Source organism: Notothenia rossii, assembly GCF_949606895.1.
Source record: "Notothenia rossii genome assembly, chromosome: 5".
Taxonomy (NCBI): domain Eukaryota; kingdom Metazoa; phylum Chordata; class Actinopteri; order Perciformes; family Nototheniidae; genus Notothenia; species Notothenia rossii.
The window spans coordinates 90,640,763-90,665,342 of NC_136903.1; the positions used below are offsets into that span (position 1 = coordinate 90,640,763).

At 40.2% G+C, this 24,580-nt stretch overlaps 1 protein-coding gene across 2 annotated transcripts in view; it reads left to right on the forward strand.

Annotated features, from left to right (window-relative positions):
- mtss1 (MTSS I-BAR domain containing 1) overlaps positions 1-24,580 on the forward strand; it is a 61,904-nt gene that overhangs the window by 10,551 nt on the left and 26,773 nt on the right. For both annotated transcript variants that reach the window (XM_079683123.1, XM_079683124.1), the window contains exons 2-3: positions 21,382-21,443; positions 23,015-23,088. In XM_079683123.1, the coding sequence (XP_079539249.1) occupies positions 21,382-21,443; positions 23,015-23,088 (136 nt within the window). The remainder of the gene's footprint in view (positions 1-21,381; positions 21,444-23,014; positions 23,089-24,580) is intronic.

Consider the following 24,580-nt stretch of genomic DNA (forward strand, 5'->3'; position numbering starts at 1 on the left):
ACCCTGCAACGACAGGCCATAATGTAATGCGTTCAAGGCTTAGTCACATCAACGATATACTTCATAGTTCCTGATAGCGTGTGTGTGTTTAATTTCAGGGAAGTCTCAGCTAGGGCTGCTCGATTATGGCAAAAATCATAATCTCAATTATTTGGGTCAGTAATTGATGACACGATTATTAAAAACAATTACCCATTTACTTTAAAAACTTCAATTTATTGGAGAAAAAAATGTGAACAATAGGTTTTTAACAGTTGATTACCCTGAACTTTATGAGTATAATTCAACTGGAAAACCAATAATAAAAAAAGTAATAATAAAAAAATTATCGTTTTATTTCGATTGAGCTGTTTTCGTAATCGTTGCAAGCCATAATTGTAGTTGCGATAAAATATTAGTTGAGCAGCCCTAGTCTCAGCACTGACAGGAAAATAGGCCGCCTCAGGTGAATGTGGGCGTGGACACACCAACACACACTTAGTGAGGAACACTTTGCTGCAAAACAAACCCACACACACACACACACATACACACACGGGTTCAGACACACACACACACACACACACACACACACACACACACACACACACACACACACACACACACACACACACACGTGAAGGTGTGTAATTGTGGTGGGTGTTGGCTGATAGGGAGGAGGGAAGAAAGGAAGTTAGGAAATGAGCTAGAAGGAGGAAAAAACAAACAATGGTGCGTTCAGGTGCTCACTTTCAACCGTTAAGTCAATCACTCTGAACTTTGTCACCAGGGAGTTGCCCTCAAACACAACAAACACCAAAAACTACTTGGACAAATGTATACTATTAAACCGTTACAGTATGGCTTAGTTATGTTTCAAAGGAACACATGCACGGTTAGTTAAGAGATCATGGAGAAGTGTCATGGAGATTTAACTTCTAATTGACGTGCTGTTTCATTGTTATCCTAAATATATTGGATTCATGATTATAAAGCACACACACATGTTTTTACTTAAAGCTAGACGGAAGCATTAACCCCTCTCTGAGACGTTTTATTGAGTAGCCTTAGCCAGCAGGACGGATGATGCTGACTTTGTGCTCTCTGCAGACGTCAATATCCAATAATCCATAAAGTCAAAGATCTTCAAAAGTCATGTCCCGATCAGACAGATGCATGTTGGGTCTGGAAACACACTGGAGACGCAGAGTGGAGAGGTGGAGTGATTTGAACGTGAGTGAACAGGTATAAAGATGGATGTTTGGATGACTGCAGTTCAATGGAGGGTGTGGATCTATAAAAACCATTACCCACTGATGGAGAAACACACCACTACACAGGCCCCTCACTTCAAACACTAAGGGTCTGTTGTTGGTGTTATTCAAGGGTTTAAGATGAGAAGTACTTTATTGATCCCAATTTGGGAGATGTTTGCGTTGCAGCAGCATCAAAAACAAGTAATTGCACATTAATAGTTTAAAAGAGTAGAAATAAACAGTAGTTTGTTAAACTTGAACATTTTGGTGTTGTCTCCTGGAAGTGTTTCCTATTTACTTTGTATTTTGACGTCCTCTAGAAACCTTTAGTGTATGTTAACTTCGTACATTATGATTTTTAGTCATTATGATCATCTACGTCGTCATTGCATTATGTTTATTCTGTATCGTGACATCTAGTCTACCCTCCCTGTTTCAGACTGTACTCTGTAAACAACTCTTAGAAACACATGCACTTTGTCCAAACCAACTGGAAACAAAGGAGATACACAAATGGTATGCAAAGAGACAGAAATAGACCAAAGTCACATGAAGACCAGCTGCCATTTACTTCCTCTTCCCCTCACCAACAGGAAGACATGGCAGCGCTCAGGCAAGGAGTCAAATGAGAGGGAAATACACTTTACTTCTGGTCAAAAGAGAGAGCTGGATTTGGGCAAGAAAACGCTTGAAACTCAACATTCTCCGACTCTAATTTGAATCAGATTCCTTCCAGAAAGAAGTCCGTGCCAAAGTAAGGACGTGATTTCAACTTCATAATAAAACCACCCCCCACAGAAACTTAAGACCACCACGACGGTGTCTTGCTAACTCCCAAAATGTACCAGAAAGGTGTTCCTCATCTGCCAGAGCTAGCATATACAATAACTGTGCTTATGAGCATTCCGGAAAAAGCTTTTGGGAACGTTTGGGACTTTTATTACTTTTTTTTTTAATGAGTTATTGACACAGAAACTTATTTGTTCATGATGTGTTTCTGTGATGAAAGGTATTATCATCAAAAGCGGGAAAATGCTAACTTTAGGTGGCATCATAATGGCCATGAAAGCCTTGTAGTTCGATGCCAAGTCGAATACATTGCCCTCCTGCTTCCCTCACTTGCGTCTTAGTGACCCTTGAGATTAATCTGTAATGTGTTATCGTCACTTCGCCCATTAAACTGCACTGATGATGCATCAGATCAGTGGATGCCCCGCAGCGTCCAATCAGTGACGGATACACGGTAAAGGGGGCGGGGCGAGCGGCCGTGGACTTCACTGAAGGAAGGTCTGGTGGTTCCTCGCTCCTTGATCCTCGGTCGTCCGGCACAAATAAGCGCCTTTGAACGCTCCTTGAGTTGGCGAAGAAAAACAACTTCCGGTGAGATTGTGGATCGAGGAAATGAGGAATAAGAGACTTGGCATCCAGCTGCTGTTGTTGTTCAAGGCAGTAAAACACAAGATGTATTGGATAGACATTGGCAAAGAGAGATTTGTTGGTCGCTAGATTCACTTTGTCCTTTAGCTTGCGTTAGCTATCTGTGTGTTTGTTCGCACTGTTCAGGCTCTGTATTCTCCATCTACGCTTTGATAGTTTGTCAATGGTACTAAATTAACAAATGGCGTGCTGCGTCTTTGTCTCATTTCCTTCGCTTGGTTTGATGCTCTTTGCTGATCTTGTTTTGATCTTAATCAACTCAATATTTCTTTAGACACTTGCTTCATCATTTATGTAAAGCTTGAGTGAAGAGAGATTTCCAACAACATGACATCTGTGGTTAACACAAGATCTGTTTTTTACATGATTCCTTGTTGTGAAACTCAGTTTGAATTACCCACTAATCGATCAGTCTTAGATTTATTATAGTCAAGGACAGTCCTATTGTAGAGACAGTATGCAAACCTGACGTCCAGCCACTGTTGGAGAGAAAGAAATGGAGAAATTAATAATTGACCTCTTTAACCTGTTAAGCTCCAAAGACCCCACCGCCGGGGCTTTTTTTTTTTTCATGACACTGTGTCCAAGGGATTCTTAATATTTAAAAAAACTATGAATGTGTCGTAGAAGAAGCTCAGCTAACTGATGATACGAACCATTTTTACCGAAACAAAACTCAACTCTCACAAGAAGGGTCCTGAGCCCTGAGCGAAAACATGCTAACTCACTTAGCACAGAACTCTAGGTATAAATCGATCGATATACTTATCGGATCTGTACAAACGAGCTTAGCTAACAAACAGATTCCACAGATTATAGAAATATAACTATCATCACTGAGCGATCAGAACTCGCGACAGGGGAAGCAAATACAGACAACACACGAGTAGCTTTAGGTAGCAGAACACGGAGATATGCTCACCTTAGCTGTTATTCTGATCGAAAGTCGTGTGCAATCCTACTTTCACTATTAAAGAGACTCAAGCTTGTCAGTTGCATAACAGCGATAAGAGGAATATAAAGTCCTCCTCTGTTTGTTTCACTTAATAAAAACCTTCACAGATAAAGAACTCTCTACTGAACAAACCATTAACCTGATGTTGACATGCCTTCCTGTCTCTTTAAGTCAACCAGTGTTACTCAAACACAGCATTAAACAAACCATCAACCTGCTGTTTGAACAGTCTCCCTGAGTCTCTGTTGCTTTAATGTGGCGACACTTTGTCTGAAACATAATGCCAGGGCAGCGGACAAAACGTTTGGTGTGTTTTTGGGCTACGTAGTGCAGGAATTAAACCATATGTTGGAGGCCTGTTTTCAGTAGCAACCAATGGGCTTTGTGAGTAGAGAAGTCATAAAGTACTGAAAGACAGTCATGGGATTTACTGACAATAAGAACAAGTTGTGGAACTGAGATTCCACAGATTATAGAAATATAAGTATCATCACTGAGCGATCAGAACTCGCGACAGGGGAAGCAAATACAGACAACACACGACGTAGCTTTAGGTAGCAAAACACGGAGATATGCTCACTTTAGCTGTTATTCTGATCGAAAGTCGTGTGCAATGGCATTAAAACGAGAAACGCGGCTGAAGGTTAATTTATAGGTTAATCAAATGTGTCTGTCACTTTGAAAAAACTATTTATAATTCAATTTTTATGTCAAAAACTGAGTTTCCATATTAGCTGCTATGACAGCTTCCTGTTTTGTCTACGCGTCACTCTCACTCCTTATTTGGTAACGTGTGTGTGTGTGTGGAACTTCCCCTCGATTCTATTGGCTCTAGCGGTTAAAAAAAGAGATGTCAATCATCAAAATCGACAAAGGGGGGCCAGAGATAGGTCAAATGCACCCAAATGACCCCAGAAGTGTTTTTCTTTTGCTAAATCTCTCTAAAAAAGTCAAATTTCACTTGTTTTGCATCAATCTTGATACAGGGTACTTATTATATGTTATAGTTTGGATTCTTAAAGCTTTTAGTCTACGAACCCATCATCCAAGGTTAGTTTTCACTATAAGTAATATGGATGTCCCGATTACCTTCTTTTGCTCCCGATCCGATTCCGATCATTTGATTTTGACAATTTGCAGATACCGATTTTTTCCCGATCCGATCTTTATGAAATGCATTAAGAGAAAAAAAAGAATCTATGTCTATGAAAACAAGCCCCAAAGAAGCAACACATACATGATGTTGTGTCATTTGAAACCAAAACTAAGGCCTTAGGATGACTTTAAGACTTGAACATGGGCATTTTTGTTTTGTAACAATTAATAATAATTTTAAAAAAAAGTATTTAAATAAATAAATAAAAATCCCGATCCCCGATTTTTTTCTCCCGATTCCGATCTTTTGAAAATCATGTTATCGGCTCCGATCCCCGATCACGTGATCGGATCGGGACATCTCTAATAAGTAATGTTTTTTTTTGGACGGACACAATCATTTACAGTTTGACTCTTCTACATCCAACTCAAATGTTTATCATTGCTTTGAGAAAAAAGATTATTAATTTATCCCTTTTAGAAGAGAAGATATGATCATTTGATCTGGGAATGTCATTTTCGAGCCTGAGACCTGAAAAACAGGCTCTGGGCTAAACAGGTTGAATCCTTCCTTCCTTTACTCTAATAAAGGTCCATCTTATCTAACAGCAGGAATTTAGTCTTGAAATCAGGAGCTGAGAGACGTCTTTCTGCCTCTGAAATATCTCTGTGATCTCAAGGAGAGGAATGCAGTCCATATCAACTATTACACCATCAGTTTACAGCAAATGGCAGTGATCCTACTTTCACTATTAAAGAGACTCAAGCTTGTCAGTTGCATAACAGCGATAAGAGGAATATAAAGTCCTCCTCTGTTTGTTTCACTTAATAAAAACCTTCACAGATAAAGAACTCTCTACTGAACAAACCATTAACCTGATGTTGACACGCCTTCCTGTCTCTTTAAGTCAACCAGTGTTACTCAAACACAGCATTAAACAAACCATCAACCTGCTGTTTGAACAGTCTCCCTGAGTCTCTGTTGCTTTAATGTGGCGACACTTTGTCTGAAACATAATGCCAGGGCAGCGGACAAAACGTTTGGTGTGTTTTTGGGCTACGTAGTGCAGGAATTAAACCATATGTTGGAGGCCTGTTTTCAGTTTTCAGTAGCAACCAATGGGCTTTGTGAGTAGAGAAGTCATAAAGTACTGAGAGGCAGTCATGGGATTTACTGACAATAACAACAATAAAGACAAATGCCAGTATGATACATATGTAGGGAACAACATGAACACAGCCTTGAGTTTATCTTAAAGGGATAGTTTGATTTTACGTTGTTTAAGGTACTTATGCGAAACTTACAGCATGGAAACTAAGCAATGCACTTCACATATTATAATGTAGTATCTCTACTTTAAAAAGTCCTCTCCTGCTGATGTTCAGGTGTATATCAGTATGTAGTATCTCTACTTTAAAAAGTCCTCTCCTGCTGATGTTCAGGTGTATATCAGTATGTAGTGTCTCTACTTTAAAGAGTCCTCTCCTGCTGATGTTCAGGTTCATATTAGTATGTAGTATCTCTACTTTAAAGAGTCCTCTCCTGCTGATGTTCAGGTGTACATCAGTATGAAGTGTCTCTACTTTAACGAGTCCTCTCCTGCTGATGTTCAGGTTCATATCAGTATGTAGTGTCTCTACTTTAAAGAGTCCTCTCCTGCTGATGTTCAGGTTCATATCAGTATGTAGTGTCTCTACTTTAAAGAGTCCTCTCCTGCTGATGTCCAGGTGTATATCAGTATGTAGTGTCTCTACTTTAAAGAGTCCTCTCCTGCTGATGTTCAGGTGTATATCAGTATGTAGTGTCTCTACTTTAAAGAGTCCTCTCCTGCTGATGTTCAGGTGTATATCAGTATGTAGTGTCTCTACTTTAAAGAGTCCTCTCCTGTTGAAGTTCAGGTGTATATCAGTATGTAGTGTCTCTACTTTAAAGAGTCCTCTCCTGCTGATCTTCAGGTGTATATCAGTATGTAGTGTCTCTACTTTAAAGAGTCCTCTCCTGCTGATGTTCAGATGTATATCAGTATGTAGTGTCTCTACTTTAAAGAGTCCTCTCCTGCTGATGTTCAGGTGTATATCAGTATGTAGTGTCTCTACTTTAAAGAGTTCTCTCCTGCTGATCTTCAGGTGTATATCAGTTTGTAGTGTCTCTACTTTAAAGAGTCCTCCCCTGCTGATCTTCAGGTGTATATCAGTATGTAGTGTCTCTACTTTAAAGAGTCCTCTCCTGCTGATCTTCAGGTGTATATCAGTGTCTCTACTTTAAAGAGTCCTCTCCTGCTGATGTTCAGGTTTATATCAGTATGTAGTGTCTCTACTTTAAAGAGTCCTCTCCTGTTGATGTTCAGGTGTATATCAGTATGTAGTGTCTCTACTTTAAAGAGTCCTCTCCTGCTGATCTTCAGGTGTATATCAGTATGTAGTGTCTCTACTTTAAAGAGTCCTCTCCTGCTGATGTTCAGGTGTATATCAGTATGTAGTGTCTCTACTTTAAAGAGTCCTCTCCTCCTGATGTCCGGGTGTATATCAGTATGTAGTGTCTCTACTTTAAAGAGTCCTCTCCTGCTGATGTTCAGGTGTATATCAGTATGTAGTGTCTCTACTTTAAAGAGTCCTCTCCTGCTGATGTTCAGGTGTATATCAGTATGTAGTGTCTCTACTTTAAAGAGTCCTCTCCTGCTGATGTTCAGGTTCATATCAGTATGAAGTGTCTCTACTTTAAAGAGTCCTCTCCTGTTGATGTTCAGGTTCATATCAGTATGTAGTGTCTCTACTTTAAAGAGTCCTCTCCTGCTGATGTTCAGGTTCATATCAGTATGAAGTGTCTCTACTTTAAAGAGTCCTCTCCTGTTGATGTTCAGGTTCATATCAGTATGAAGTGTCTCTACTTTAAAGAGTCCTCTCCTGTTGATGTTCAGGTTCATATCAGTATGTAGTGTCTCTACTTTAAAGAGTCCGGAGCTGATGTTATTGTGGATAAGTCACTAATTCCACCCTACTTTAAAACATCCGAACTGTCCTCTTCATCGAAAGGAAGGTAAACCAGAAGTCACAGTAATAACAATCCTCTGTAGCGTGTAATGAACAGGTTTCACTCTCAAACTGGTTCTGAGGAATTTGCACAGTCACCTACTTTGGACAAATGCCTTCTCCGCTGTGTGACACTGAATGATTTATGACAAGTCAATAATATCCATCATAAATCTCTTCCTGCAACAAGTCAGAAGATTGAGCTAAACTTCTATATGGTTAAAGTTGTCTGGACTCACAGTCTGTTTCCATTTCTAAAGAGCTCTTGGAAGCAAAACAGGCTCAGAATGGATTCCTAAAGCTTTTAGTCTACCATCCCATCATTCAACATGGTTTTCACTATAAGTAATGTTTTTTTTTAGGCGGAGGTAAGAATTTATGAACCGATGTTCCATCTGACACTTCTGCATCCAACTCACAGATGTAACCTTGCTTTGATAAAATACATTATTCATATAACCTTTTTAGAAGTTAAGTTATAGTCATTTGTTTTGGGCATAGCATTTTCGAGCCTGAAACCTGAGAAACAGGCTCAGGGCTTAAGAGGTTAAAGCAAGTTTTGGGGGGAATTCAAGGTTTCTGCAGATTTATTTGGAGAAGGGTGTCTTTGGTTACTGGAGGTTGAAGGAGCTGATTGGTTGATCTAAATGTCTTGTATGTAGGGAAGTCACAGCACCCGAGATGCTTACTAATACCAGTGAGATGCAACGGTTTTCTGATACTCTATTCGATTCCCAACAATAAATACAATCTACTTCAACCTGCGACTGTTTTTTGCTAAGCAGTTGAACAGGTAAGTATTCCCTCTCTGATCTTTATCTATGTATAGTAGTGCTGTAGCGATGCGTTGTCGATGTCGACGCGTCGACTTCAAAATATCGTCGACGACATATTTCCTCGTCGACGCATCGCCACACACACGTGGGTCACCCAAAACAACAACAAGCAGTTCGCAATCGCACTTGAATTTATTGAAATCTCCAATATCAACTTAAGAGCTTGTTCGAGGGGTGCTAACACTTAACCATAAACTTTATCGTTTACTTTCTCCGTCTTTATATGTAGATATTACTTTTCTCCGTTAATCTCCGTCACGTTGTTTCCATAGCAACAACAACTTCCTGTCAACAGCGCTACCTCTCCTTCAAAATAAAAGCATATTCATAAATAGGAACAGCCCTAGTGTGTTGTGCAGATTGAGTTCTGTGCACTTCGGTAGTGCTAACTATCTTATAGCTCTCCGTGCGGTTTGTTCGTGCTTGGTTGGTTAGTAGTTAATGTTAGCTACCTAGCTAGCGGCGCCAGCTGTGTGTTAGTTAACGTTTGTCAGCATTTAATGTTGGATGGAATGGTAGCTAGTTTACGTCTGCAGAACACCGCTATCTAGCCGCTACTAACCCGGAACGAACAAACTGCACAGAGAGCTAACTCATGTTGTGGTCGTTTACGAGTCAAACATAACATTAGACTAACGTTAGTCAGCTTATAGTATCGATGGATGTCAACTAACGGAGCCAAGCAATGTCCAGGCCAGGGCTGCACGTAAGCTGGTGCGCAGTTGTCATGAATGAAGTAATGTTTTTTGGTATTTATTTGAGATACATTATGTTTTTTATAAATGGAACAACAGAAAAATAATCGTTAGATTAGTCGACTAATCGATGAAATAATAGCCCGATTAATTGTTAAAATGATCGTTTCTCCTCAGCACTAATGTATAGTGCTTTTAATCCAATCAGCTGTGTTTATTCAAGTATCCCGCCAAAATAAATTTGACCAGACTTCATTTCAACGCATCATGAAGACGTCAGAAATTATGTCGACAAAATAAACATTTTACCAAATTAGAGCTTCAATTAATTCTGTTTGATTTCAATTCAACTGTGCTGCTTACTGGCTAATGTTAACTAACTCCTCTTGATTTCGACACAGGTTTCTAGTTTACAATTTCCCAATACCAGGGAAATATAGAGTGCGTCCCATAGATGCGCCCCCATGTACCGTACTTCAGACAAACCAGAATACTTTGCATCCACTTGGTCCTGAAGTATCTCTTCTTCCTTAATGGGAGGTCGTTCGAAATGATAGACTTGAGCTGAAAGGAGGGTTTTAAACTCAAATCCTATATTAACTAAAGTAATTAACAATATTTGAGCACAATTACTTACGCACCAACAGAAAAGCCTCTTTAAACTATAGTACTCTGAATGTTTCCTGATGTGAAAACACTGAAACCAGCTGGAATCTATGTTTTGAACCCGTTTCCTCTTCACACATTTGTATCTCTTCTCTTCCTCATTAAAACCCACATTTCTCCAAACTCTTATCAGATGATGTGGATTCCACACCACACAAACACTCACACAGAGCAGAAACTTGGCAGGCGCATGCATTCATGGTAGAACAACATTCACACTCTGAAAATCATGAACACAGTTGCTTTTGGAAACTAAAAACCATGCACATGCCTAGTAGGGCTGTATCTAACTATTATTTATGTTCTTAAAATCCAAGGTGAGTTCTTTAAAAGTCTTGTTTTGTCGTCAAATACCCAATGATAATCACTTTAACAGGATATTAAACAGAGAAAAGCAGGAGATCTCCATATTTGAGAGCCTTCGAAGGGCACTTTCAGCCATTTGCATAAAAAGTACTCACAGAAAGCTGCAGCGATATCAGAAAATGATGTAACAGACACCTGTGTGTGTGGGTAGTGTTTCTAAGTGTGTATCCAGGGGTCATCTTACTCTCAGTTAATCACCGTCGGCAACAAACACTTCTCTTGGTAATAAAAAATTCAGCATTGTTATATTATTTGTCTCAACTGGATATTTCAAGTATTTGTTTGACATCTGCTTTTTTAAAGTCATTTCCAGCTGTTTCTACTGAGCCAGTTCTGATCTCTGCAATATTATGAGTTCCCACGTTGCATGTGGTTCATCTGACATGCTACAAAGAGCTTTAAGAAGCCATTGTAGTGCATTGAAATCATCCCTTTCATTGTTTTAGTGACATTGTTAGCACATTGTTTGCTCCCTTTTATTCATTATGCTTTTGTTAAGAGTTTAACTTAGCACTTAAAATGGTCTTGCTTGTTTAAAGTGAATCTCATGGCCCTTGTTTTGAGTTTGAATCTGAATCTCTATGGTTTATTGCACTTATTGTCAGTCGCTTTGGATAAAAGCTTCAGCTAAATGCTGTGTAATGTTTTGGTCAGAAAAGACATGCACTTGTTAACAAGAATCATGACGGCATTTCTTAAACTTAGCAATAATGGATTAATTGAGAAGATGCTCAGCAGATAAATGGAGAATGATTGTAGGAGAAGTCCATTTTCACTGACCTGCAAACCCCCAGCCACGACTCACTGATTGAATGAATGAATTACGATGTTCGTGCTTCAGCCCAGACTCGATGTCTGAGTGACTAAAGAAGGTCTTTCTCGACTCGGGTCAATGGGGCAGGATTCTCACTTTCTAACACGTCACGCAGTCCTTCTTCAGATCTCTCTCTTGTCTTTGTGTCGGTCAGTGGAGTAAGGCAGGATCAGGGCGGTAGGATTAGCCTTCACACAGACTACAGTAACCCAACACCTGGTCATGCAGTGTGAGTAACTGAGCAGGTAGGATAACAGCTCTGAATATCTTCTACACATGCAGAGCTGCAGCTTTTCTGAATGGCTCACTGTGTCAGAGCCAGAAGAGAGTGGAGGACGTTTCCACTAGGGATCGACCGATATGGCTTTTTCAAGGCCGATACCGATTATTAGTAATCAAGCAGACCGATAACCGGTATTTGGGACCGATATACAGTAAAATCAGAAAATCTTGGTGTCAAAATGTAGAATAACAAACTCCAACACAACTTCTTTGAAATGCATTTAGTCATATATTATGTTTAATGAACTTTTAAACATCTTACAACTGGTTTCCTCTCTGTGCCCTTTTTTTTTAGTGCAGCCATCTGCAATGAGTTAGAGAGAGATAAGAAGTGGGGCTGCAGGCTGACATGCTTAACTAACAATAATGCTTAATTTATTATATCAAAACAATGCCTGTCTATCGAGCATAAAATCCCAATAAGCTCCTAGCAACTGCAAAACACTAGTGCTAGCTAATGTTTTTCAAAATATTCAAAGTGAGGCTATTACAGTAGACCTAACGTTAGTCTAGTAGCCTCACTTCTAATATGTTGCTAAACATTTGCTAGATACATGTTGGCTAGCTAATGAGCTTCACATATCAACCCCCCCCCCCCCCCACCGCACCACAGTTACTCCGCTGCGAGAAGCTGCACGCAACCCCAACTCTGACTGACTTCCCGCGTCCTTGTGTAACTCGGAAACTGATAGAATTGGATCATAAGATCGTCGTGTTTTTGCAACTTCAGCATAGGGGATAGGGATGTTTATTGAACTTCGGCTTTCAACTGATTTACCTTCGAAACATGTATGGCTCTGTGGCTCCGCGCTGCTGCTTGGCTCTGTCTGTGTCTGCGTTCTTCGCACCTGCCTGTAATCTGAGAAGGTCCCGCCTCTCTGGCTGGCTCCCGCCCGGAAAATCTTCAGTGTTGATTGACACTTCAGTAATAGCCTATCAGATAGCGCTGTGGGCGGGACATTGCTCGTGTACAGAGGGTGGTGACTGCAGCCAGAGAAACGGCCGCATCAGAGCCAAAGTTTTATCGGCGATTTGATTAAAAAAAAGGCCGATACCGATAATCGGTCAAATGCGGAATATCGGCGCCGATAATCGGTAGACCCCTAGTTTCCACTCATCTTAAAACAAGAGTTTAAGGAGGGTTGAGTTTAGGAAGGGACTGAAATAACAATATTTGACGTCTCTAACACGGTCTGTGGTTAACACAAGCTGAAGAGAATTCAACGTTTTGTTCTGCGACAGTAAATACATCAGTAAATAGCCAACTGTTGCTAGCAAGTGTCTAAATGAGACGATACAACGTCATCACGCCCAACATTAGCCGCCTTTAGCTTAGCGGTGGTGACGTGAAGTCATGTGACCGTGCTGTAGTTCCTTTATAGCCCAACATTAGCCACCTTTAGCTTAGCGGTGGTGACGTGAAGTCATGTGACCGTGCTGTAGTTCCTTTATAGCCCAACATGAGCCACCTTTAGCTTAGTGGTGGTGACGTGAAGTCATGTGACCGTGCTGTAGTTCCTTTATAGCCCAACATTAGCCTCCTTTAGCTTAGCGGTGGTGACGTGAAGCCATGTGACCGTGCTGTAGTTCCTTTATAGCCCAACATTAGCCACCTTTAGCTTAGTGGTGGTGACGTGAAGTCATGTGACCGTGCTGTAGTTCCTTTATAGCCCAACATTAGCCTCCTTTAGCTTAGCGGTGGTGACGTGAAGCCATGTGACCGTGCTGTAGTTCCTTTATAGCCCAACATTAGCCACCTTTAGCTTAGCGGTGGTGACGTGAAGTCATGTGACCGTGCTGTAGTTCCTTTATAGCCCAATATTAGCCTCCTTTAGCTTAGCAGTGGTGACGTGAAGTCATGTGACCGTGCTGTAGTTCCTTTATAGCCCAACATTAGCTTTTTACTTCAGAAACCATAACGTGGTGTTGATATGTGGAGACTATCCTGCTGAATTAAACGTGTAAGTATCAAAAACGTTTGTTTAACACAGATTATTTTCTGCAATAATCCAAAATCACATGAAGAATTTCCCTTGAACCAGGGAGATGCTAAGTTCCGACACATATACTTCATCCCTGCACCACTTAATTCTGTCCCCTACCTTTTTTCACTCTTACTTCTTCTGTTTTTATGAGCGGTTGCAGCTGTTTAGTTAGCAGCTGCCTCACAGAGCCCTCAGTCTGTGACCCCTGTGGCCCCCGGGCCCCTTATTTAGCCACAACTGCGTTTGAAGCACTCAGTATATCAAGCTGCAGAAGACTCTGATTCTTGTGGTTGAAATTCCACACTTAATAACCTTCTGGTAAGAAATGAACAAATACAAGTTTAAACCAAAGTTGTGTTATTTAATAAAGAGTTATAGCATTTAACAGAATCAATGTATTTCCAGCTGTAAGGACAGATAACCTGTTCCACTGATGTGATACACAAATCTGACCGTGTTACAACAGGAAAACAAGCACTTTTTACAGGAAAAAGACTAAGGAGAGGGCAAGGTCTCAGCTAGGGAATTTACATTTGTCTGTTGATTGTGTATATATAGGTATATACATATTTGTATACATATTTTTGTGTTCGGGATTGTGGGAAGCTGTATTTCGATCTCTCTGTCTGTACACACAAACTGAAAGATTGACAATAAAGTTGACGTTGACTACATTACAGGTTATTGAAATGATGGCCAGATAGGCGAAATTAGCATATGTTAATTACAAACCTAAGATCTATATGATAATTGCCTGACAATAATAATAATAATGATTCATGGGATTTATACAGCGATAAATGGTCAATACGACAGCCGTCTGTCTGAGGACATTTAGTAGCTACTAGGCGTGAATTTAAACTGTTAGAAAATAAAGTTACAGTGACATTATATATATTTAAATGAGACTTTTCAGCGATGATACTCTTAGGGGTTGTCAGACCTGCTTGCTGCAATAAAACTCTCCTCTTCTGGAGTGTTTGGTCTGCGACACACTGTGACATTCCTGGCAGTCACAACAAATCCTGACAGAATGTAAGGTTTAGGCGAGAAGTGATGGTGGGAACCAGAAGACCCTCAGAAGAGAAAACACTGAAACACAAGCAGACACTTTGTGTTTCCGGAGTGACCTTCACTCAGGGGTGGGCGATATGACGATATATATCGTCGTGACGATATTAGGTCTCCACGATATGCTTTTTCAGAGATATCGTATCTATCGTGATAAAAAAAAAAAAAGTGAATTATTTTTGCTCTAAAGCTGTCTAGTCAGGATTCAGACAGTATTGCACTTTATTTATTGTCTTGTTTGATTCTGTTGGTTTATATTTTATTTTATCAATAAGGTATTTATATAGTTTTTCCCTTCAGTTATGCTAAATTATTTTATTGCACTTCAAGTATAAAGTTTACATTTTAATTGTTTGGCACTGACTTTTCCTCATTGATGTTTTACTTAGTTATGTTTTACCCTCCTTTTCATGTTTATTGATGTTCACTGCTAGTGCTACCTCAGAAAGTTTATTTGATACTGAGAAACTGTGCCTTGAAGCCATATCGAAATGTTGAATTGCTCATTCAGGGATTCATTTCAGAAATAAAACCAGCTTGAAATGCTATTTTGGTCTGTTGCTCCTTTTTGTTTTAGTTCCTGTTACCTTGTAGGTGGTTGTTCTGTTAAGTAACTTGATAACCATAATAACCGACATGAAAAAATATCATGATATATATCGTCTATCGTGATACTGCCTGAAAAATATTGTGATAATATATTTTTCAATATCGCCCACCCCTACCTTCAGTGACTCTTCATTTCATAGATAACCAACTTTACATGAAGGAAACAACGCTCTACTGTGCTGTGGGTTTATTCATGTGAACAGTCGGGGTAGTACTACAATCACAGCAAGAAATACACACACATTTACTGATTTCATTACACTTTATTTCTATTTTCATTTTTCTTAAACAACACATACAGCGTCAAAGACAACCGTCCATTTGTTTGTATCCCAAACCAAATGGAAAAGTCAGGCTTGTTATTGTAATATTGGATTAATAGTGTGGTCCTACTGGTTGGTTGCACCTTGTTTTGGAGGTCATGGATTGGATGTTTCCTGTAACGGCCCGTGCACACGGCAGCGTGCGTTGCTTCAACAGAGACGCTTCCCATTCACTTTGAATGGGGTGACGTCACGCTTCGCCGAACTGCATTGTGGTTCCGTGGCTTCGCGTTGCTCTCTTCGAAAGTTGAGAAAAGTTCAACTTTTGAAGCTTCGACGGAAGCGTCAGCCAATCAAATCATATGCCTTTGCAAGCTCTAGTTAATCAAACCGCGTGCTTGTGTGTCCGGGGCGGGAGATTAATGTGATTGGTTGTTGGTCACACGCCAGACACGCCCACCGGCAAGCTTCAACGCACGCTGCCGTGTGGACGTACCGTAACGCAGAAGTTTTATCGGCCGCCTTACATGTACCCCATTTGCCAGTATGATTGCTGTTAAAATAAAGCATTAAACACGAGTAGATAAAAGGCCTATGTGATATGTAGTAATCGAATACGACTTGTTGACCATTTTTGATTTCCTAAAACCTTTAGAAATAACGATTTTTGATAAACAGTCATTATATCCACATGAGTGATGATTGAGAGGGCAAAAGAAAAGACAGAAAATGTACATTCAAACATCAAAATAACACTTAGACGTAACACTTAATAACTTAATAGAAGACGGCAAATATGAGATCAAGTCTCGATATTGGCATTTTGACACACACACACACACACACACACACACAGACACACACAGACACACACACACACACAGACAGACAGACAGACAGACAGACACTGACACACCATTACACCTTGAACATATAAAGACACACACATGCAGAGATGTGATTGGACGCTGCAGGAGATTTACTTCCACACAAATGCAGGCTGATTTCTGCATGGATTTTCTGAAAGATTATTACCGTGACCCCCCCCCCCCCCCCCCCCTTGCATGAGATGAGGTTTTTGGAAAGATTACAATATTATAAAACAGTTTCAACGTATCTAGAAATCCACCATCATATAACCGATCACATAACCACCATTTATCCCAACTCTAAACAACTTTCTTTCTTTAACGTTCTTCTAAGTTGAGCTTAACCTAAATATGCTTCTTCTGAAATGTCACTTTTGAGCTTATGCTGTTTTTCCCCTTCTCTAAATCCTACTATTTAAATGTTACAATCAAGCAGGGATCAATAAAGTTTTGGGAGTGAAATCCACTTCCTTTCCCTCTCCATGCATCCCTTTTGTCTTCGATGATAAGATAAGAAGTACTTTATTGATTCCAACTTGGGACATGTTTGCGTTACAGCATCATAAAAAGACAAGGCTTTTCATTGTGGAAAGTCAGAATTGTTTTTGTAAAATGTGTATTTAATATCAGCGTTTCCGCTAGGGGGGCGTCTTGCCGTCATGTGACGCTCTTATCCAGCTCGGAATGCCCTGAACTCGAGCCGAGGGCGTCCAAAAAAATACATAATTTGAGAGAAGATAGAGAGTTTTTATCTCTTGAAATGACGAAAAGGAAAAAGGACAAGGACGTCCCTCTGTTGGAGGGGCAACGGAGTCTGGTGGGATTATTTTCGCCGACAGCAAAGCGCGTTCCTGTGACGGAAAAAAACAAACACTGGACAGGAAATAAACAACAATGAAATAGCTACATATCATTGACAAATTAATTGTTCCTCCAAAAATACCTACGAACATCTTCCAAGGACCATGCCAGGAGGGGTGTCCCTGTAAACAACGTAAAGAGATAGTATAAGGGACGGCGCAATTCAAAAGTGTGTGTGTGCATATGTAAAGAGATAGTATCTATAAGGGATAGCCCCCCCCATGTAAAGAGATAGTATCTATAAGGGATAGTCCCCCCCCCCCCCCCCCCCCAGCCCTGGTCTGGCGGAAACACTGATCAGTATATTAAACATCACTTTATTTTTGTAGATATACCTCAATATCAATATTACAACCCCATAGAAGGGTTAACCATTTCTGCGTTCATAACATATGAACCTGAACGTTGATCAATAATCATCAGTAATGTGGATATAATGACTTGAAACAAATAATTACATACAAACATCACATTTATGACATATTTTGATATATTGTACGACATTTAAGACAATATTTGATTTCGTAGCGCAACATCGATATAACATGTATTAATTCCCCATTACCCCTAGATTCCACCGGGTCCGTCTGCGTCGCGTTACGACATGAATCAAAGATGTGTTGCTGTATTTTAGTGGTAAAAAAATGCATTCATAATTATTCTATATTTACACAGTGCCTGTAAACCGGAGGAGAACGCTGGCATTTCTCCTCCTACTTGAAAGACTACGGAGGGATAGGGTCTGCAAAATTAGTTTATTTTGGGGATGTGCCGGATGCTCTGACCGGTCCACTTCCTGCCCGGCGCCTCTGCAACGCGTCGAAAAATAGACTTCAATCCTATTTCGAGCGGAGCCCAGCGGGGAGACGCTTCTGGGACGCTTCTGGGACGCTTCTGAGCCGTAACCCAGCCGTCTGGTGGAATAGCACCCATTGACTACAGTGGCCGCGAGCTTTGCGAACGCCGGGGCGCGGCCGTAATGCGACCCGGTGGAATCTAGGGGTAGTGTACGGTTAAAACAGAAAATAGGCTCAGAATGCCAGAATGTTTTCTTGTATATTATGATTTTAAAGTAGTAACAACTTAAAGAACAAGGAGGGGTTTTATTTGTTTGTTTTTTTTGCTATAGGCATTTGTACAATAACAATTAAAAGACTAAAAAGGAACATTCCAAACTGTAAACTTCTCAAATTGAAATAAAATAGCGTTAAAAAAAGTAGATTAGACGTTGTTCACCTGCAGTAATTCATCACGCTTTGCTAAATCCCTGTAAACCTGTCGTTGAGGGAGGAGGCTAACGGCTTTAGCGGTGTGGAGCTAAGAGGCTAATGGCACGTTAGCAGGGGTTAAATCCGTATTATCCTCTGGTGGAGGAGAGGGAGGGGAAAGTGGGACTGAACCAGGGCTTCCCTCCCTCGCTTCTAATCCAATCACAGCTGCTGTCGGCCGCGATGTAACTCAAGGTCAGAGCCTGCAGAGCGAGAGCGGCGTTACTTCATCAACCTGCAACGCTTCTGCAGCTACAACATGCACTAAGACACGGTCAGAAGCAACAGGAACACATCTCCATATCTGCAGGGTGATAACACATCCGATACATCAGACAAGAGAATGAACAGTCATAATGCAAAGAAGCAATTTGTGCATCGCCTTGTTCACGTTTTGAAGGACGTGGTGAGAGACACAGTAAGAAACAGCAGGGACGTATTTGAATCTCTGCAAATAATAGTACAGATCTTTGTTTATGGAGCACTTCCGAGTTACACGGTGCTTCACAGAGACACTGAAGACGTCTTCAAATCAGTGATGGGGAGGTATTTAGATCGTTTTTAGTAAAAGTAGCAAAACAGCGAGGGAGAAATACTCCTTTTCAAGTCCAAGTTATGTTAGATATTAGGGGTGTAACGGTACACGTACCGAAATTATTTGGTACGGGCCTTTCGGTTCGGTATGTGTGTACCAAAGTGTACCGAACGAATATAACGTTAAACATAAAAAATTGAGAACGTGAACAACTTTTTGGGAGTAATCTCAGGTGCTTATGTTGCCATGTTAGCAAAGCGCTACCTGGCTGTATCTGCTACCTCTGTCCCTAGAGAGGGTGTTCTCCACAGCAGGAGGCATTGTTAGTGCCAGCAGATCTGACCTTTCAGCAAGCAATGTGGACAAGTTCATCTTTCTTTAAAAAAATATGAAAATACAATGAGAAGCAAGTCCTAATGTCAAACTGTCTGCTTAGGTACGAGTACAGTACAGTTCAAATACAGATTATTTCAGTTCATCGAAATGCTACACCTTAATGTTTATTTTATTATATTTTGTATTTATTTGAGTGAATACATTATTCACAGTTTAATAATAAAAAATTTAAAAAAAATTCTGCTGTACCGAAAACGTACCGAACCAAACCGTGACCAAAAGACCGAGGTACGTACCGAACCGAAATGTTTGTGAACCGTTACACGCCTAATAGATATGCAATCTGCAACCCTTCTGCAGCTACAACATGCAAACAAAGACACAGTAAGAGGCAACAGGGACACGTCTCAATCTCTGCAGGATAATAAAACATCAGAAGAGGAAATAAGATGCAAAAATGCAAATGTTCGATTGCCTTTTTCCCGTTTGAAGGACATAGTGGGTTATACCCTCAGTGTTTGCCACAGAATTTGATTCTATTTGCTCTGTGTTGCTTTGTCAATGAGTGAAACACACCGGAGTTGAGGTTCTGTGGGGTTTATTCTCCCAAAAATATAATTTACAATTCAGGCATTTAGCAGACGGCTTATTCCAAAGTGACTTACAATGACCGATTACAGGGACATTCTCCCTGGAGTAACCGAGGGCTGAGTGCCTTGCTCAAGGGCACACTGATAGTGGTGTTCCAGGCGGGATTTGAACTCACAACCTTCCGATCATCAGCCCACCTCACTATCCATTAGAACACCAAAAAGAAAAAAAGGAACAAAAAAAGAATAATAATTATATATATATATATTTTTTTTATGAGATCCATTTGTGGCGGACGATATTTAATTGTGGCGGCCCTCCACAATTAAATCAATGTATGGGAAACACTGTACCCTTCTGCAGCTACAATATGCAAACAAAGACACAGTCAGAAGCAGCAGGGACACATTTGAATCTCTGCAAATAATAGTACGAATCTTACAAATCTGAGTTACACGGTGCTTCACAGAGACCTCTAAGACCTCGTAAAATCAGCGATTGACAAGTATTTACATAGTTTTTTAGTAAAAGTAGCAAAACAGCAAGGGAGAAATACTCTTCAAGTACAAGTTGTTAGATAATCAATCTGCTGCAACATGCACAGAGAGCCAACAGGAACACGTGTTAATGTCTGCAGGACTGTTCAATATCCGAACAACCAAAAAGGAATAGAAATACTTAATCTGTCAGAAGCCAGAAAGATTGGAAAGGACAAGTTTGGTCTTTCAAGATGTGCTGCATTTGAAAAGCTGTTGGAATAGTTCTCCATTAAAGAAACCTGATTACATTCAGGAAAGGATCCATATCACATATTCATTGGTTTCTAGACTACAGAGGTTGTGCTTCAGCCAGAGGAAGCTGTTCATCTGCAGGATGTAATCTGCATGCAGATGCAGGTCTCCCTTGTAAATGAGATCGATGATCTAAAGGGACCAATCTGTCTAAATAAAGGTTTGAAATGAAATGAAACAATGAATCGTTGAAACACTAAATAAATGATAACGGTGTGATTGTTTTTTTTGAAGAGGATTTCTCCCAAACTTTATTTTTGTATTAAATAATTCCTTTTAGGTTCATATTAGTATTAGGTGTCTCTACTGGGACATGTCTCCTTGCTTTAATGTTCTGGTTTTATAAAGACTAATATTATTGTTTGTTTTTATTCATCTCTATTCTACCAAGCTATCTCTTTTATTTTGAAATGTCTCCTGTTCCTTCCTGTCCCGTCTTTACGTCCTGATGATTTGTCTTTCATGCATTTCATATTGCAGACGCTTTCTCATTAAATCTGAAATCTGAAATCCTCACATCAGTTATTGGCAAGTGGCAGAAGTAACAACAAAGCAGGAAACAAGAAGATTTGCATGCGAAAAGTCAAATATGATTTCTTCTTCGTAGTTCAGCGTGGTTGTTCCCACACACACAACTCTTGTGCAAACAGCTGTAATCCCAATTGATACCTCTGTCCCTATCTCCTAAGCTCTTTAAGATGACTTGTGTTAAATGCACATTGTTAAAGCGTTGTGTTCTCAGTTGAACTCGTGAATCGTTTTTAATGTCGTGATGTTTCTGTGTCCTGCAGGCCAGTTATCCAACATGGGAGGACTTTGTAAGCAAAGGAGCCAAGCTACAGTCACAGCTCAGGTACACACACACACACACACACACACACACACACACACACACACACACACACACACACACACACACACACACACACACACACACACACACACACACACACACACACAGGATTATATCCCGGTTCCATGTAAACAGATATATTTTTTTCTACGGAAAGTTACTTATGATTATCCGCAGGGAAGCCTTTTCCTCTGACCATTGACCCGTCACATTTTAAATTTAATTAATTTATCCGCCGGTTCTATCCACAGCAACTTACAGTAAATGCAATCCTTCAAACTGCCCTATTACATTCATAAACCGTGTTTTTATTCACCCTTTAAAATATGTATTCTATGACATACAGTAGTGTTTTCGGTCGTGACGTTTAATAACCTCCATGTCTGTTTTACTGCCATATGTCGTATGTATGTACAGATGGATAGATAGATGGATCAATCTATACACTCACACTCACACTCACACACACACAGAGAGAGAGCGCTGGCTCAGTATAATAATAGTATAATGGCTGTATTTCCCAGTAGACCAGTTTAATCTCATTAGCATCTCTCTGCTGCTGCATCCAATTATTATTAGCACTGCCAGTCACACACACACACACACACACACACACGCACACGCACACGCACACACACAGGCAAAAAATAGGACAACCTCAATGTTCAAACTGCTCTAATGTTTAATGTTATTTCACTCATAACACTTTAATACACCTCTAATGACAATAACATCTAAAGCGATTCATAACAAATGTAATGAATAATTATATTTTCTGCTTACATGCAGTTAAACTCAGCACCGGGATCATAAAGCATGATTTTTTTACACTTTAGTAACAAACCTCTCACCTTTCTCGTCAAAAAGCTGCAGTTGCTTCGACTAGGTCAGGACTTCAGACTACCAAACTTTAAGACACAATGATATTGATAATGATATCCACTTCACTGGTAAGATATACAAAACATACTTTAGTCCTGCAGAAAGGAACACCAAGCGACATTAATGAAGAATAAAATGAATATATATATTAAAAAAGTAAGTAAACAGTGGGAAATAGTAGTCAAACTAGTATACATAATATTGTGCGTGAGAGTGTGTAAAGTCTTTTGTATTATGAAAGACAATTTCCACTGGGGTCAGACACACACACACACACACACACACACACACACACACACACACACACACACACACACACACACACTATTGACAGGAGTGTCATCTGATCTTCCTAGTTAGGTTTTCAGGGGTAATGACTGTGTCGGTGCGCAGCTATAGAAACAGACCTGCCTGGCAATGGGACACACACATACACACACACACACACACACACACACACACACACACACACACACACACACACACACACACACACACACACACACACACACACACACACACACACACACAGAGAGAGACAATAGGTCCATTGTGGAAGATGATGTGTGTGTCAGAAGGTCTCCAGTTGCACTCCTGGCCTCTCATGTGGCTCCCATCAATCCTGCTTTTCAAAATAACAGTCCTTTTATGTTTACCTTTTTTTTAAACATTTTTTGTGTTTGTTTCAGGACAACTATCGTGGTGACCGGAGCTTTCCTGGACGCTTTTCAGAAGGTGGCAGACATGGCGATGGGGACTAGAGGTAAACACACATTCAAAAAAATATTCATCATGGCGTGCCCCAGGGATCTATTTAAGGCCCACTGTTGTTTATGTTGTATATCAATGATTTTGTAAAAAGATCTTGATAAACTGAGATGGACACATGGCAAAAATGCAATACATCATCTTTAAATATAAGCAAGACATTATCGTTCACTCTAATGGAAATTGAAAAAACATGTTTCTATCTTTAATTACACATAAAAAAATATAAACAGCGCAATACAGACTCACACAGCAGGAGTGTGTTCTCGACTGCATGCCAACCACACCAGGAGGAAAATCGTGTGTGTGTGTGTGTGTGTGTGTGTGTGTGTGTGTGTGTGTGTGTGTGTGTGTGTGTGTGTGTGTGTGTGTGTGTGTGTGTGTGTGTGTGTGTGTGTGTGTGTGTGTGTGTGTGTGTGTGTGTGTGTGTGTGTGTGTGTGTGTGTGTGTGTGTGTGTGTGTGTGTGTGTGTGTGTGTGTGTGTGTGTGTGTGTGTGTGTGTGTGTGTGTGTGTGTGTGTGTGTGTGTGTGTGTGTGTGTGTGTGTGTGTGTGTGTGTGTGTGTGTGTGTGTGTGTGTGTGTGTGTATGTGATGTGATGTGATGTGATGTGATGTGATGTGATGTGATGTGATGTAGAAACCATTAAGGCTTATGCTACTGGATGATGAAATGGGCCAGGAAAATTCCACGGCCATTTTTTGTTCCTTCTGTCTTCTTCTGTTCTTCCCCTGGTATCTGTTTTTCTGCTTTCATGCCAAGTTGCTTTAGATTTTTTTGGGTTATTTTTTCTGCTTTATTCTTCTTCTCTTTTGGTCTTCCTCTCTCTGAAGGGACACAGTGAGACCTCATGTGCAGCTGCCTGGTTTTATGTTACCCACAAACACACTTCATAGTGTAGTGCCGTCTCCCTTCTTCAATGCTAAAGAAGATCTCCAGCATTGTGGCTTTTTTTTTGGATCAGAATCATATACGATGTAATTTCACCTCATCACTTTGTTAAGTATAGATGTATTCGTACACCCATATGTGACAACAATATAATGTGATACATGGACATTTAAAGGTTGCTCATTTTAAATTGCATATCAGTACGTAGTGTCTCTACTTTAAAGAGTCCTCTCCTGCTGATGTTCAGGTGTATATCAGTACGTAGTGTCTCTACTTTAAAGAGTCCTCTCCTGCTAATGTTCAGGTGTATATCAGTACGTAGTGTCTCTACTTTAAAGAGTCCTCTCCTGCTGATGTTCAGGTGTATATCAGTATGTAGTGTCTCTACTTTAAAGAGTCCTCTCCTGCTGATGTTCAGGTGTATATCAGTATGTAGTGTCTCTACTTTAAAGAGTCCTCTCCTGCTGATGTTCAGGTGTATATCAGTATGTAGTGTCTCTACTTTAAAGAGTCCTCTCCTGTTGATGTTCAGGTGTATATCAGTATGTAGTGTCTCTACTTTAAAGAGTCCTCTCCTGCTGATGTTCAGGTGTATATC